Raw genomic sequence first — 16,583 nt, forward strand, 5'->3', positions numbered from 1 at the left:
ATAGACACTTCTCAGATAAAGAAGTAGTAATAGAAAATAAATATATATATATAAAATCTAATATCATTGGTCATTTGAGACATGACTAGTAAACCAATGCTTAGAGTACATCTCACCCTAGAAAGAATGGCTGTTATCTAAAGATCAACCATTAAAAAATTCTGGTGGTCTGCAGGGAAAAAGTTAATTTCAGTATATCAAAAAAGATGTACAAATATACTACATTGGGTTAATTTTGCTTATATTTTAATCAAAATTTTAGATCATATGATGTTATTAAACAAACTGAATCTAAGTGTATTTTTGGAACTTTCTTATGTTAAAAATACTGATGTTGGGCCAGCAAGATAACTCAGTGGACTAAGCACCTACTTAGGCAAGTACAGGGAACCAGGTGCATTCTCCAGCACCACATGCTGTGCCAGCACCTGGGTGCACTGAGCTGGCAACCAAGCCCAGCCATGGTGGTACATGCCTGTGATCCCAGCATGGGGGAAGCTGAAAACAGGAGGATCACTACAAGTCCAAGCTGCATAGTGAGACCCTGTAGACTCTGTACTAAATACATAAAAAAATTCAATGTCACAATCATGCCATCCAACTATCAATAAGTCAGTGTTTCTCATTGCTAATTAAATTGGAAATCTAACGCCTAAATAAACCCATTCCATTTTTGATAGCTAGTTAGGAAGCTCTTTATTACCTTGAACTAAATGTATTCAGTCATCTGTTCCTTGATTTTGGTACTTTCTTTATGCAAAATATGGAATCTTTTTTCTCTTCCATATGAAAATCTTTCATATTTTTGAAACAATAATGTTTCATTTCATCTTTTTTACCTCAATTATTGGGCATTATTCATTTTTTTAAAATGATCTCACCATTATGTCATTTTATTTTAATCAACCTTGTGACACCATTTGAAAACCCTCCAGCTTCTGTACCTGCTCTTGGATTTGCACAGAGCAGAGTCTGCCTCTATCTTGTGTCAATAGGAAAATAAAATTAGCTTTCTTGGCAGGCACAAATTGGTATTGATTTGATTCTACTTACTATTAAGTAAAATCCTTTGACAGTTTTCTGATACAAAAGTGTATCTGAACTGTACTGGTAGAAACAGGTCCAAATTTCTAAGTCTTTAAACTATTCTGTATTATTCTACCAAATCTGTCCTGCTACTTTAAGATATCAAATTTGATCACAATCTAAAATTCATGTCGTTTGCTATTATGTGCCTCTTATGGCAGCACCCACTTTTTAAATATCACTATGTAAAAATATCCTTAACCCAGAGAGGAATCTCAATTTTGTGACAGAAGAAACATCTTCAAGACATTGGGTAACTTGACTGAAGTACCCTGAAACACTGCACAATATTTGGAATTTGACTGGAGATTTACCTGATTTCAAAATTCATGATTTTATTTATTTCATTTGCTTCTACTAAGCTACCTTTCCATAACCATCAAGATTGTTGGTATACCAAATGAGCCATATAGAAGGGTGTGATGGAATATATAAATAAATGTATGTGCTCACCGAGCAGCTCCTTTGCTTCTATCTAGAAAGAGGGCTCCACCTTTCTAATAATGCTAACAGTGCAAGTGAATCATAATTGTTGGTCAATTGAGTTTTGGCCAGTCTCTTGTAAATCTATATTATCATATTTATTTAGGTAGTACTTTTTCATAGTATGAAACATTTTGCAAATTAATTTATTAAAATCTGTATATACAGCCATGCCCAGCACAGCTCTTGAAGTTCCATGGGTGAAGAGTGATGGAGGATGAAGAAATGAAGACAAGAGCCACAAAACAGGAAGTGAGGTCAGGGGGAGCCCTCTTTCCAGAAGGGTGCAAAGGAGTTGCTCAGTGAGCTCGTACATTTCTTTATACACTCAGTGACACCCTCAGGTGCCTGGTGCCTTCTGTGCTGGAGCAGCCAGTTCACGTGGCTCATTTAGGGCACTCTTAGTTCTCCAGACAGGCCTTCCTCCAGCTCTATGTGTGTGCTTCCTCTCCAGCTTAAGGCATCCCCACAATATAGAATCAAAATAGAATCACTCAGTAGTTATCTTTAGAAAAAACACTATGTGATATAATGTAGTTATTAATGTTTGCAGTGATAAAATGAAATCATTAATAAACTGGGTTTCTGTACAAAGAATAAAGTTGTGAACATTCATTAAATGCTTGAAAGAAAAAAATTGTAAGAAAACTTTAATTATCTATTGCTTATAAACTATAGTTCTTCAAAATGTATTTCCTTTCAATAAAGTTGAACATATGGAATGTTGGTGTACAAGCTTGTTTTTATGTATCCTTGCTGTTTGTGAATAATTTTTGGCAAACTTGTAGTAAGTATCAATTTTCTGTATGATATTAAAATAAGAATGTTGGACAATAATTCAGTTTTAAAATGAACAATTGCTTTTATGCCATCAGTTTGAAAACATAACTCCATTTCAGTAGGTGTATGCTTATCTTCTCAGTCCCTACTATTTTCATTAAAATTTCTCCATACATAAAATCTGAAGCATCTTTTTAAGGACTTGGGCATAAGCTACCATTGCTATTGTGAAAACACTTCTCTTTCTCAATATATATAACTATTTAAATGAGAAATAAATCCATAGGCTGAAGTAGGACAATTAAAATACCTTTTTAGATTTTTCCAGCATAGTTGTAGGTATATGAACTAGAACTGAGGAATATATTTGTCACACACACACACACACACACACACACACACACACTTCTTAAAAATAAAAATGAAAAACATTCTTTGATTAAAATGAAGGAAACATGAAGAAGAAAGCCCAGAAAACACATAATATTATGCAAGGTATTAAGTGGTGAGTCTCGTATTTGGTTTTTCCATCGTATATTTATGTCACAAAACATACTGTATGTCCTCCCCTTCGTTGTCTAGGAAGATTTTCTTCTGTGCTTTTCAAATGCTTTCCACTTATTTACTAATTTAGCATAAATCTGATTCTTATAATAAATGGCTTCTTATGGATATTAACTGACATATTGTTTTTCTTTTAATTAACAGGCAAGTAAGGTGCAAACATACTAACTCAATTTTGCTTAAGAGTGTAAATTTCTGGAGAGTGTATTTATGTGAATATGTGTGATTTATGTTTTAGAAAATGGTTGTAGAAGCAATTCAGTACCATAAGGGACAAAACATAAGTGTAAAATACTGCCAAAGAAATACAATATTTAATTAAATTAAACTAAGTTGATTGAAATAAAGTTTAAAAATGTTTAGGCAAATAAAGGAAAATCAGTGGATTGATATGGAGAAGACTTTAATAAAAAATTTGACCAAAACATATGAGCAAAAGGATATGCGAAAAAGAGCAAGATTCATTAACAGAGGATTGGTACATGTAATTTTGATGAATGACTTTGAATGGCCTATAACATGAATTGAAATTGGTGAAGTCTAGAGTTCCATATGTATTGGAATACAACTAGAACATCCAGATATTAAAAATATAACCACTTTCGCTTGGATATAGAAATGTATACTATAGAAAATATATAATGGTAAATTATTGTAGAGGGTTGGGGAGACAGCTCAGTAGAATAAATATCTGCCTGGCAAGTGCAGGGTCCTGAGTTCAATCCCTGATATTAAAAAAAAAATTAAAAACTATTTTAGGCAGAGGGTTGATGATAGAAAAAGGTCATGAGTAGTTTTCAAAGTAATGAATTTGTGCCTTGCTAATGCAGTAACTCAAAGGTTAGAGTGATTGTGGAGAGAGAGGGAAATTTTTCTTTAACCAACTGCTATGTTGATGCTTTTGATGAAATTATTGTATGTTGTGGAAGAAAGCACCTAGAGAATTACATTTTGAAAATAGCCTTATAGAGACACTTACTAAAATTCTAAGTGTTTTCATTCGTAAGATAGATATAATAGAGGAAGAAGGTGGAACTTTTAAGGATATCTGAGTTTAAAATGTAGGTTAAATTAGACCCATATTGCTGGGAGTATAGTTCAGGGCAAGAAACGCTGGGTTTGATCCTTGTCACTTAGAAAAAGGCCTATACTAAGATTGAGTCCAAGAAACATTTTTTTTAAAATATAAAAGGGCCACATAAGAGTATGGTCTAAGGTTAAGGAATAGCATACTTAGAGAAGATACCAATAATGGTTCTTTATAACATGTAAATAATTGAATTTCACTACAAAAAAGATCCTTAACAATCTTAGAAACTTTTTATTAAAATGGAAAGTTAAAGTGGAAGATTTCTCATAGGGCTGGCCAGATAGCTCAGCAGACTAAAGCTCCTGCTTAGGCAGACACAGGGACCAGGGTTCAATTCCCAGAGTGGCATGCCAGCCCCACCCCAAGAGCACACTGAGGAAATGACTGAGACTACAAGTGGTGGTGTGCCCCTGTAATCCCAGCACTTGGGAGGCTGAAAACAGGAGTATCACTAAGAGTCTGATCTATATAGTGAGACACTCCCTGTACTAAATACATAAATAAAATAAAATAAAGTTGAAGATTTCTTAAAGAGTGTTCAAGCAATGACTACATGAAGTAAATTGGGTAATTTGTAAATTGCAGGTAAAATGTAATGCTAGGTACAGTAAAACTCCAAAAAGCTTAGATTTCTATAAAATTCTGGAACATGCTCTTGTGAGTTTAATTTGTTTGTCTAAATATTTTACATCCTAACCTTCATAAACTTAAGTTTTTCTTAATATACCCAACTTCTTTATTAAACTGAAGAATATTAATTTCTTACAGATACAACATTGGCAATGATGGCTTCTGCAGAGCAGAAGGGTCTTGTCCCCTTCAGCAGAAAGTCCTTGGAACTTATAAAGCAGCACATTGCTAAGAAGCACAGTGAGGAAAGTGAAGAGGATGATTTAAAGCCAAATCCTAGCTTGGCTGTTGGCAAAACGCTCCCGCTTAGTTATGGAAGCCTTTCTGGTGGGATGGTGTCAGAGCCCTTGGAAGATGTGGACCCATATTACTACAACAGAAAGGTAAGAAATTAATTAAAAGTTATGACTACATTTCTATGTTATTTTTCAAATGTGCAACAAATGTAGATAAAAATAGAATATTAACACACAAAGAAAGAATTTGAAATTATACAAAGCTGAATACATAGTATTTTCTTTTGGGAACACATGTATATAAGATTCTTATCAAATCTAGTAACTTATCTGACTTGTAGTTTGATTACTTATTACAATATTTTGCACTATACCTTAGTATAAATGATTTACTTTATGAGAATATGGTAAGTGACTATTTGTGGTTATCAGTCTTGAGTAACTAAAATTTCTGAGATGTACAAAATTTAGAACAGCTGGGGCTGAGGAGATAGCTCAGTGGAGTAAGTGCTTGCCTGGCAAGTGCAAAGTCCTGTGTTTGATCCCCGGTTCCACCAAAAAAACCCTAAACAAACAAACAAAAAAATTTAGAACAGCTAATTTGATGAGTTTTGTCAAAAGTGAGGAAAATATTCAATCTACATTCTTCATTTGCACTCATATGTTCAATTATTTGTGTCTTACCTCTAGGAAAACTTGAAAAATATACCAATATATTTATAGCCCTAAAGTTCATAGGATTATAGAATATTAAATATAAAAAATGTTGCATAGAAAAGACAGAGACTGTGTAGACTAATAAACCTGGAAGTGTCTTGATTGAGAAAGGAAGCCTTGACTAAAAACTTGAAGACTACTTCAAATTTTAGTAATGCAAATCAGAGACCTATTTATTTATGTTTTTTTTTTTACTAATAACAAACAACATTAATTTTATTTCCACTTATTTCATGCTCAATATATTCCCGTGCCTTAAGTCTTTGTTTCTTCAGTTTCTTCCGGGATATCTTTCTCTTCTGTGCAACTTCCTCTTCTGGTTTAGGAACAATTAGTTCCTTTTCAGTAAGCATCACCTCAATATGGCAGGGGGGAGCTCATGGATGGATTAATCTGGCCACAAGCTCTATAAGTACGGCCGCACATCTTGGGTGCTTTGTTCACCTGGATATGTTCAATTCCAGAGAATCTACATCTAAACCCTTAAGTTCAGTATTGCTCTCTGCATTTTTAAGCATGTGCAGCAAAAATTCAGCACTCTTTTTGGGCCACTGATCTTCTGTCCAGCCCCACTGTTTGGCCTGGGCACACCTACCAACTCCACTGTTGTAACACTGGAATGGTACACATTGCTTTTTCAATGTTACATTCTTCAGATACTTAGTGGTCTTTCAGATATGCGTGTCCTAGATGGCCTGGGAAGTTTCTTAATGTGAGCATGAAGATTTGAGCCTCTTGATTTGCATGATTTTGTGGAGTTTTCTGGTTTGAGACAGTAGAGAACCATTTTCACAGGTCACCTCAGGCCACTCACAGGAAGAGGAGGAGACCTTTTATGACGAGGCAAGGACAGAGACTGATTCTGGAATAGAGGAAAGGATGAGAGATGCTCTAACTGGAAACTCAGCTCTGCTGCAACTTTTGGGAAATAAGATGAGCTGATGCAGATATCAACATGGGTTTAATGTAGTGAACAAAGGGTGGGTGATGAGTACAGTGCTTAAGTAAAATTAGTCTGTGGCATTTGTCTAAACTGACATTACGATGCAAACATCAAGTAGCATGATGTTTTTGAAAACAGTCCTTTTAACGGTGACCCCGCCTTGCACCTTTTGTCCCAAGTGCACCATGTCAGTAAAACCAGGACTATCTTGGGAACTGACTTATTTTTTAATGTTGTTAGTTTTATCTTCTGTGTAATATTAATGAAATAAAACAAAAAATGTAAATAGCCAGTTAACCCTAATTATGTATGAAGATAATAAATGCATTTTCATTTGATTGAGGTTGTAAATATTCTTTGAAAGAAGAAAAGCACAGCTGTTCCAATCATTAAGAGTGTATTGCATAATTGATGCTATTATAGTGCAGCATTCCAATTTCACTTGACTTTTTTTTTTCCTCATAGACTTTCATGGTGTTGAATAAAAATAGAACCATCTTCAGATTCAATGCTGCTTCCATCTTCTGTACTTTGTCCCCCTTCAGCACTATTAGAGGAACAACTATCAAAGTATTGATACATCCATATCCTTTTCTTTTGGCTTCTTGAGTGTGTTTTAAAGGGCACTAATATGAAATCAATTATTCTATTAGCCAACTATTCCTGCAGATGGTTTGTTGTTCAGATTGATATCTTGTATTACACTGAAGCCTGCAAAATGTTGCAATAATTATTTCCTATATAAAATTAGGAAGTGTATTTTCTAATATTCTCAGTAGTAGTAAAAATCAACAAATATTAATTCACATCTCTTTATTTTTAACAAGAATTATACATATTTTGAACATTTACAATTATATTTTATTCCATGTGCATCTGAACACAGATGATAAAATTTATATTTTCAAATGTTATTGTTCATTATTTCTTGACTGTAACTTACTCTTTTCCAACTCTTAATGTTACTTAGTGTCCTGACTGATTTTATATTCATGACCATGATTAATTTTCCAGAATGGGGGCCAATAGTACAGTAAGTCATATAATTTTATTTTCATAATATCCTGTATAATAACATCTTGTTTCTACCATTTTACTTATTTTAATATCATATTTTAATGAATTATACATTGTATAATATTACACAATTTAACATTTATATTTTATACATGTTGTGGCAGAATTTTATAAAGTAGTATTTATATATGTATAATAATGTATGAAATTTCAAAATTAAAACAAACATGTCAGTTCATCAGTTTTAGTATGTTTCTACCTTTTCATTATTATTTGTTAGATTTTTTTTTTTTTCAGAACCAGGGATTGAACTCAGGCCCTTGCACTTGCCAAGGAAGCGCTTATTCTACTGAGCCATCTCCCCGGCCCTGCTAGATTTTAATTATGTCTGTTTCTCAATGAATCAGATTAATACTTGATTCTTTAATAGTACATTTATTTCATGGTGTAAAACAGATGGCATTTTATTGAAAACTCAATTATTAATAATTAATATTCCTGTGCCTTGGGTCTTTACTGTTACAACACCAAATATGATTTTTTTCTAGCTCACAAAATCTTCCATTTATTAAGAAATTCTTAGTGTCCTAGTCTACTTCCCTTCTTAACGGATGTAAACAGTCTCACATACATAACACTTTTTTTAAAATTTTTTTTTGAGCAGATCATATTTATTGAGAGAAAGAAAGCTCCTATCCCAAAAGAGGGACAGGAGGGAGGGGCCGAGCGGGTAGTTCCCACCACCCCCCATAAGACTTTAATGGTAAAGCATCTGTTAAATTTTCTAGGGATGAAAGCTTACTGAAAGTTACGTCTTGAACTTTATTCTTAAAAACTGTTGGCTTTGGAAGGTTTACTTTACACAAGTTCATCAGAGAAATTCTTTATCTTGTGTCTTTGTGTACTTCATTATCCATTTTTAATTATTGTGCAATCACATGGAGTCATTTTGCTGTTTTCATAATTAACCTAAGTAGTATGAAAACCCAGCATCTTGTTGAAAGAGGACTTGTGGAAAAGTTGGCAGTCAAATTTCATAGCTGATGCCACAAGATCAACTGTCCTAGAAACTCTATCTGAAAGCATTGTGGTGAGGCTCAAGGGGCACTTGCTGCTTTGATTGTTATCTGATTAGTTGGTTTTACCTGCCAAATAGAAATGTGTTCACGTTTTCATGACTTGTTTGTAAATACCATACAGCTATCATAAACATAATATTTCTGGAAGGACACAGTACTATTCTTACTTTCACTAATGTAAAAATTTTTCTGCAGGCATACCTTGCTTGGAATTTATACATTTGAAATACTTGTAAAAGTGATTGCAAGAGGTATCTGGGCAGGACATTTTTCTTTCCTTGGGGATCCTTGGAATTGGCTTGATTTCAGTGTGACTTTGTTCGAGTAAGTATTTCTTACTTAAGTGGCAACATCTCAACCTTTTGTGAAAATAATGCTTCCAGCTTAAAAATTAAGATTTTCAAACACTTTGGCTTGCAAAGCTCGTGCAAGTAAGGAATGTATCATAACTTATACCGAGTCTCTCAGTCAGTATATCTGATGGAAATGAAAGAATACGTTTTCTACTTTTCTATCCTGAGCAAGAATACTGGTGTTTTAACTTATGCATTTCATATGTCCTTTGAGCAAGTAGATCATTCCCCAATAGTAAAACAGTATCCCAGAGTATGAATTCTCAGTTCCTCAGTCAGTGTGTCATTTAGCCACCTTGCTTGAGTTCAGTAACATATGAAGTATAAGAATGAGGTATTTTAAAAATTAGTCATATGTATGTTTTACATATTTTTATTGGTTTTGTCTGCAGTACATAGTGTGTACATCCTTTGTGTGGGGTTGCTGCAGGCTCAGGGCACAGCCCAATTACATTTTTCATCCTTCTCCCCTCCCCACTTACTCAGTCCCCTTGGAATCTGAGAAAGGTATCTGTCCCTACTTGATATAATCTGTCTCTTATTTTTCTCCTTATTTATAATTTCGGTTTATTTTAAGTGCAAGCAAATTTCTGCAGTGCTTTGTACAATTCCAATTATTTCTAATTCTTCCATTTGGTGTATTTTTATAGACATGGAAATGCTCACAAGCACCACATTCTGATTAAAACTAATTTTAAGTGACATTCTGTTTGGTCAATTTATCTTTAGAAGATAAGCTTTATAAAAATTTAAGTAGTGTCTTTTATATTGTCAACAATAAAAACAGAGCAAATAATCACTATAACTGCTATTATGAGCTCCATGATTACTATAAGTATGTTCTTTATTCCTCTTATTGCAAGACAATATTTACATACTTAGCTAAAATCATTTAAAGAGCACCTATGTATTAGGTGCTCTTTCATGCACTTAGAAACAATATCTCATTTAATCTCTACACAAGCCTCTGAATCAAGAAATATTATCCCCAGTTTCCAATCGAAGATACTGTATAAAAAAGATTAGCTAACTTTCTCCTGTTACACAGCAAGTGGTGGAACCTACATTTCTATGAAGGCGGTCTGCCTGCAGGGTCTGGGCCTCGGACTGAAATGCACTGCCCCTTCTGTAGCCAATCACTGCTCACCATCTTCCAGTCAGTTGCTCTCCTCCTGATTTTCAACCTCGCCATTATTCTCACAGCCACCATTAGCTGCTGTAAATCTCATGCTTTTAAAAAAATCTACAAAATTTTCTATCTTATCTGTATTATCAGTAATATAATAATCCAGTACTTATAAGAATAATGTGGAATATTTGATATACAAGAAATGTGGAATATTTGACATGCAAGAGTAGTTAGCGTCAAACTGCTGTAAACACTCATAATTAGTTTGTTGATTAATATTTACTTCTTTCCCTTGTTTGTAACAATTTTTGTCTTCTAAACAACAATAAAATTATTTGAAAAATGAAAATGATCTAAATAAGTAAACTACTTCAATGTGAAATTTTAAAATAAATTTCAAAGAGCATAAAAAGCTGAACATCAATAGCAGAGACTCAGTATGATTTGTCAATAACTCTAACTTACTTCTACAGGATTGTAACAAGATTCTCACCTCTAAACATAACTTACAAGCTTGAGGTTATAAGAACTTTGAGAATTTTGAAAGTCATTCCTTTAAGCCATGGTAAGAAATGTCGTTGAATATTTTTTATTGTGTTACACACACACCTATATAGTCATTTGAACTCTCTTGCTCCTCAGAGAACTTGGTAAATTGACAACAGTTTCTATTTTAGATTTCTGATAATAGTCTGGGCAGATGTCTAGATACCTCCTCTATTGTTCATTGGATCAAGAAAACAATTGAAAGAAACCAAGTAATGTAAAATATGACATTTCACTTTGCTGAGAGCTTGCACAGGATGCAGTCTGCATACTATAAATTTTGAAGGTGTTTATGAAACACAAAATAAATTGTCTGTGCTATTGCAGGTTCTTTTAATCCAGAGAGGTTATCACTACTTTACAAATACATGCTCTTCCTGTGAGCAGACTGAGATGACCTGTGAAAATGGTTCACTACTCTCTTGACCCAGACAACCCCACAAAATCATGCAAATCAAGAGGCTCAAATCTTTGCGTTCACTTTAAGAAACTGTCCAGGCCATCAAGGGTATGCATATCCCAACAGCCACCAAGTATCTCAAGGATGTCACATTAAAGAAGCAATGTGCGCCACTCTAGCATTGTAATGGTGGAGTTGGTAGGTGTGCCTAGGCCAAACAGTGGGTCTGGCCACAGGGTCCGTGGCCAGAAAGAGTGCGGAACATGCTTAAAAGTGCGGAGAGTAGTGCTGAACTTAAGGATTTAAATCTAGATTCTCTGGTTATATCCAGGTGAACAAAGCATCCAAGATCTGCCACCTTACTTATAGAGCTCATGGCCGAATTAACCCATACATGAGCTCCCCCCTGCCATATTGAGATGATCCTTACTGAAAAGGAACAAATTGTTCCTAAACCAGAGGAGGAAGTTGCACAGAAGAAAAAGATATCCCAGAAGAAACTGAACAAACAAAAACTTACGGCACAGGAATAAATTAAGCATAAAATAAATACAAATAAAATTAATGTTGTTGGCTATTAAAAAACCCCACAAATATGTATAAAGATAGGAGCAGGGCCTCAGACATAGCTCAGAGGTATAAATGCCTGCCTGGCAAGCACAAGGTCTTGAGTTTGATTCCCAGTACAAAAAATAAATAGGTATAAACAAGGAAATCAGCTGTTGTACAGTACCAACATAAGAAAACCCAGCCATTCTCAGGCAGAAGATAAAAGTGTGATAATATAATAGATGAAAGCAAGTAACTTTAAGGTGAAAGGGTGATAAAAATTAAGATACCTAAGGTGATTAGTTAGTGGTCATAAGAACAGTAAAGTGTAGTGCCATTGGTGCTTTAAATAATGCCACTGTGAAAAGAAAGAATAGAGATCTTCTTTGCTGACCAAAAATGAGATGGAGCAATGGGAAAGAAAAAACTAAAATCCATTTCATGTAGAATTAGTGATCCTGAAAAATAAGCCAGCTAAACTGAAAAAGTTAATTATTCAAAAATATGTTAGAAAATCTTTTTTGATTTTTGTAGCAGAAGGAAAAAATTACTTACAAATGGAAAGGTCTCACCTTATACTAGACAATAAAACATACACTTAGACACAGTATAGATTATCAAGAAGCATTAACAATTAGTATTAAGTAAATCCTACCATCAATCAAATAGAGCCAGAGATTTCTGGGAAAGTCATTTTTGGACTGCCTTATAATAATAGGAGAATGTGAGAAGGGAGGTTGAGACACAAAAATTCTATACATGTATGTCACTTTCACAGAAAAATGTTGTGACCCATGTAAGAGCTCTTAAATTTTGTGTCTCTATCTTTCTTGAATAATTGTCAGGAAAGACATGAAAATAAGGTATCCAATAATGGCAACAATTAATTCAAAAATAAATCAGAATGATCTCTGAAACAAGTCCAGCAGAGGACAAATTTCAAATTACTAGTGTTTGTAGAATATAAAGCAAGAGTTCCCATATAGACATCTGTGATCCATTCTTGAACTCAAGGTACATTTTATTTTTGGAAAATTTTGAAATATATGCCAATATTATAAAATTCTTCAAAATCTAAACTAACTCAGATTAATTGCCAGCTGCACTCATTTCTGATGGGCAGTATACTTGTTGTATTGATCAGCTTCCTCTTTCAGGTCAGGCATTCCTATCCAAGTTCTCTCAATGTCTGCTCCATAAATTCTACCTTTCTGTCAAGCCCTTGAAAAGATTTGAATGCTGCTTGTCCTACAATGTACGATACAAAATATATCATAGCTCACCATTGTAACTGTCGAGATTCTAAGTTTATACTATTAACAACTAATAAATCAGAATAAGAACATGCAATAAAGGAAATATGATTTTTTTATCTTACATGGTGAAATAAGAGGTTGTATGGTCTTTTCATTTATTTTTTTATTTTCTGTGATCCTGAAAATCTAACCCAGGGCTTACCAGTGGCTCCTGGCATGCTGGGAAATGTTATATCACATGGTTGCCCATAGCCCTCAGTCTTGCAAATTTTTTAATGTGGAGATTTATGTGTTAGTTTAAAGTAATAATTGATGGCTAGAGAGATAGATCAGTGCACCAGCGCCTGCCTGGCAACACCAGGTCTGGAGTTTGATCCCAAGAACCATAAGATAAAATAAAATAAAATAAAATAAAATAAAATAAAATAAAATAAAATAAAATGTGACAATATCTCTCAAAGCAAACATATTTAACCCAAACACAAGAAAAAAGAAAATTGAATCAGGGAAGACACATTGCATTGTAAGGGAAATTTTTAAAAAATCTGCTGTGTAGGGTGACTTTCCTCTATGGTTCTGGCTCTGCAAGAGGTTAAGTCAGCAAGTTCTCTTAATTTGAGCAGTGTGAGACTAGTCTGGAAAATGGAAGGAGGCCTTGCTTTCCACTAAACCAATAAATACATTTTCAGTTATCATAGCAATAACAAATAACTATTCTCATGTTAATGATAATAAAACAGCCATAGAAACACTGCTAATTTCTTCAGTATCAGAAAGTTATATTATCTCATACGTTTTTGAGCTGAGCAGTTCCTAAATACACACAGACAAAGAACTCTGAAGAAAGCACAAAAAACACAAAAAAGGGCAGAGGGGAGGAAAAAGTTAGTTTATGTGCCAAAACATTAATGCCAATTTTGCAAAGAAGTATAATTGCATAATTTTTCCTGTTTTCAGTGTTTCACACTTCTTATTTAAAAGAAATATGAAAGTTCTTCAATAAATTCAGCTTTGAATTAGAATTCTGGATTAGAAGAATTATTCTCATAAAAGTAGTTTCCTTCTATCAGTAGATTATCCACATTACTAATTGGTATAATTTTTGTCCACAGGTTTTGTTTAACTAGATCCAAATTTGAATTATTAGAATTAATTAAAGAATAGTGTACTGCAGTTTTTAATCATTTATAGTTATAACAATTTCAGCCCATTTTAATTTATAATTTATATAGCAATTTTGCTTGCATTTGACAGAGGTAGATGGTATGACATACATATTCAAGAAAGAACCTCTGATTCTTTCTGTAGTAAAGAGAAACAACCAGAACCACCCATCATTATAAATACTGTACCTGAATTATTTCATTAGATATTATACTTTAACATTAATACAGACACTTCAAAGTTTGACTTTTATTCACATTGGTAGCATAGAACTATATAAAGAGACTTTAGACAACAGGTGCGTTCACTTCATAAGAGCAGTGTTTCTATTTTATCATAAACACACATTTGTCTTTCCAGGTCTGAACTCAACGGTAGGGATTCTGATCCATTGTCTGAAGAAACTTGCTGGTGCCATTGCCCTAACTCTATTTTTTCTGAGCATATTTTCTCTAACTGGGATGGGTCTCTTTATGGGCAACCTGAAGCATAAATGTTTGTGGTGGCCCCAGGAAAATGAAAATGAAACCCTATACAACAAAACTGGAAACCCACATTACATCCCAGGTAAGACTCATTCACCATCTGTGTAAAAATTTTAAACTTCTCAAAGACAGAGGAGTCTTCTCAGAAATAAACACTCAACTTCAAAGCCAACTACTAGTTGGTCCTAACTAGTGTGCTTAAACACAAGTTTGGTTCAGTTTCACTGATGAGGATAGCAGTGTTCCCAATCTTCAGCAAGTTACGTCAGGAGAACTGAAATTTTGCAGATGATATGCTTTATAAAAAGTACAACAGTGTTATTTACAATTTCATTAGGGAGATCTTAAAGTATGGTAGTTGTACTGTAATAGTTTCATTCAATAAATGTGCTTTGTATATGAATGTAAATTTACACATTAAAATTTTTGAGATGAAAGGTAAAAATCAAAACATGGCCTACATTACAGAAATTCTTACCATTGTTGGGGTTCACAAATGAGTTTGTGCCAAAAGTACTGTGAGCTCTACCTTCACTAATGAATATATTTTGAACATGAAAATAACAGAGTAAACATTGATTAATTTTTAAACATTAGTAATTCACATGTCTTTTCTCTTGTCTTCATCATAATTGTTTCAGAAGAGGCATTGATATTCCTTACTTGGTTGTGAGCAATGAAATGAGAATGCAATGACATTAAGTGACTGTTGCAGGATATTATAATTATTAGGTAGCAACACTATGACTGTAGCCAAGCTCAGACATTTTTGAACTATTCCGTTAGACAATATGTTCTTATTGGATTTGTCTTTCAAATTCAAACTATAAGGTCTTTCCTGAAAATATTTAAAAAAATAAGTACCCCTATTATATGTTAATAAATCTTTATTGTCTTTCTATTGTATTTTATTTCCTTTCTGCATATAACAATTTCTAAAACAATGAAATATTTGACTTGGTTTATGATGATGCGAACAATAGAGAATTATTTATGTGAGCATGTCACACCCTCTCTCGGGGCCCTGGTGATGAAAATGAAAGAACGTGGAGATTAAATCTGGCATTCCCACTGGCATTCTTTCGGTTTCTTTTTTAAAAGATAATAAAAAATAGTAATAACATTACAAATAATACAGAATTTCACTAAACAAAATAATAATAGAAATTCAATAATGACTTTTATATCGCACAATGTCCTCAAATTAGTTGTTTTGATTGCCAGGTATAAGCAGGTAAAGTTGGTTAAAAGATTATAAGGAAATAAATAGAAAAAAATGATGCATTAACTGTTCCTTTCAATAGACCAGGAGAAATCAACAGTATAATTACCCAAGATATCTCATATATATACATAAGTATAGCTTTTCTCCTTCCTTCTTTAGTTTGCTTATCTTTTTCCTCCCAGTTGTTCCTTTCTTTTGAACAGATTCTTTCACTTTCACAGTATCTATCATACCTCTCAGATTTTATTTACTCTTTCAGGCACTTATACTAGAGAGACAACATGATGTTTGCACATACAGCTCTGATTTATTTCATTTGTCAGTATGGTCTCTAAATCCATTCATTTACCTATCAAAGCATCAAGTTTATAATTTTTATAGCTGAGTAATACTCCATTGTGTAAAAATGCTATATCTTTTTTTTTTATCTATTCCTCAGTTGATGGGCATTTGTGTTGTTTCCAAGATTTAGCTATGAAAACTTGCACTGCTATAAACATGGATGCATTTGTTGTTGGTTGACTTCATAATAGCCATTCTTTCTGGGTTAAGGTGTAATCTCACTGTTATTTTAATTTGTATTTCACAAATTACCAATGATACTGAACATTTCTTCATATTTTTTGCCATTTGTATTTCTTGATCTAAGAAGTGTATGCTCATCTCAGATGTCCATTTATGGATTGGGTCATTGAATTTTGGGGGTCTGATTTTAAAAAATCATTATATGTTCTTTATATGTTATGTCTTTTTGTCTGAGGGACAACTACCTAAAAAAGTTTTCCCAATTCATGGCTTTTCTTTTTCACTCTGTGGGTGATTTCATTTATACAGATTAGCATTTTAAACCT

At 33.5% G+C, this 16,583-nt stretch overlaps 1 protein-coding gene across 2 annotated transcripts in view; it reads left to right on the forward strand.

The window, feature by feature from the left end:
- Nucleotides 1–16,583, forward strand: part of Scn7a (sodium voltage-gated channel alpha subunit 7) — a 112,894-nt gene that overhangs the window by 21,905 nt on the left and 74,406 nt on the right. For both annotated transcript variants that reach the window (XM_023706625.1, XM_023706627.1), the window contains exons 2-7: nt 4,772–5,016; nt 6,995–7,113; nt 7,473–7,562; nt 8,821–8,949; nt 10,581–10,672; nt 14,383–14,589. In XM_023706625.1, coding sequence (XP_023562393.1) covers nt 4,786–5,016; nt 6,995–7,113; nt 7,473–7,562; nt 8,821–8,949; nt 10,581–10,672; nt 14,383–14,589 — 868 coding nt within the window. In that variant the 5' untranslated portion in view covers nt 4,772–4,785. The remainder of the gene's footprint in view (nt 1–4,771; nt 5,017–6,994; nt 7,114–7,472; nt 7,563–8,820; nt 8,950–10,580; nt 10,673–14,382; nt 14,590–16,583) is intronic.

Source organism: Octodon degus, unplaced genomic scaffold (genome assembly GCF_000260255.1).
Source record: "Octodon degus isolate 3935 unplaced genomic scaffold, OctDeg1.0 scaffold00267, whole genome shotgun sequence".
Taxonomy (NCBI): Eukaryota; Metazoa; Chordata; class Mammalia; order Rodentia; family Octodontidae; genus Octodon; species Octodon degus.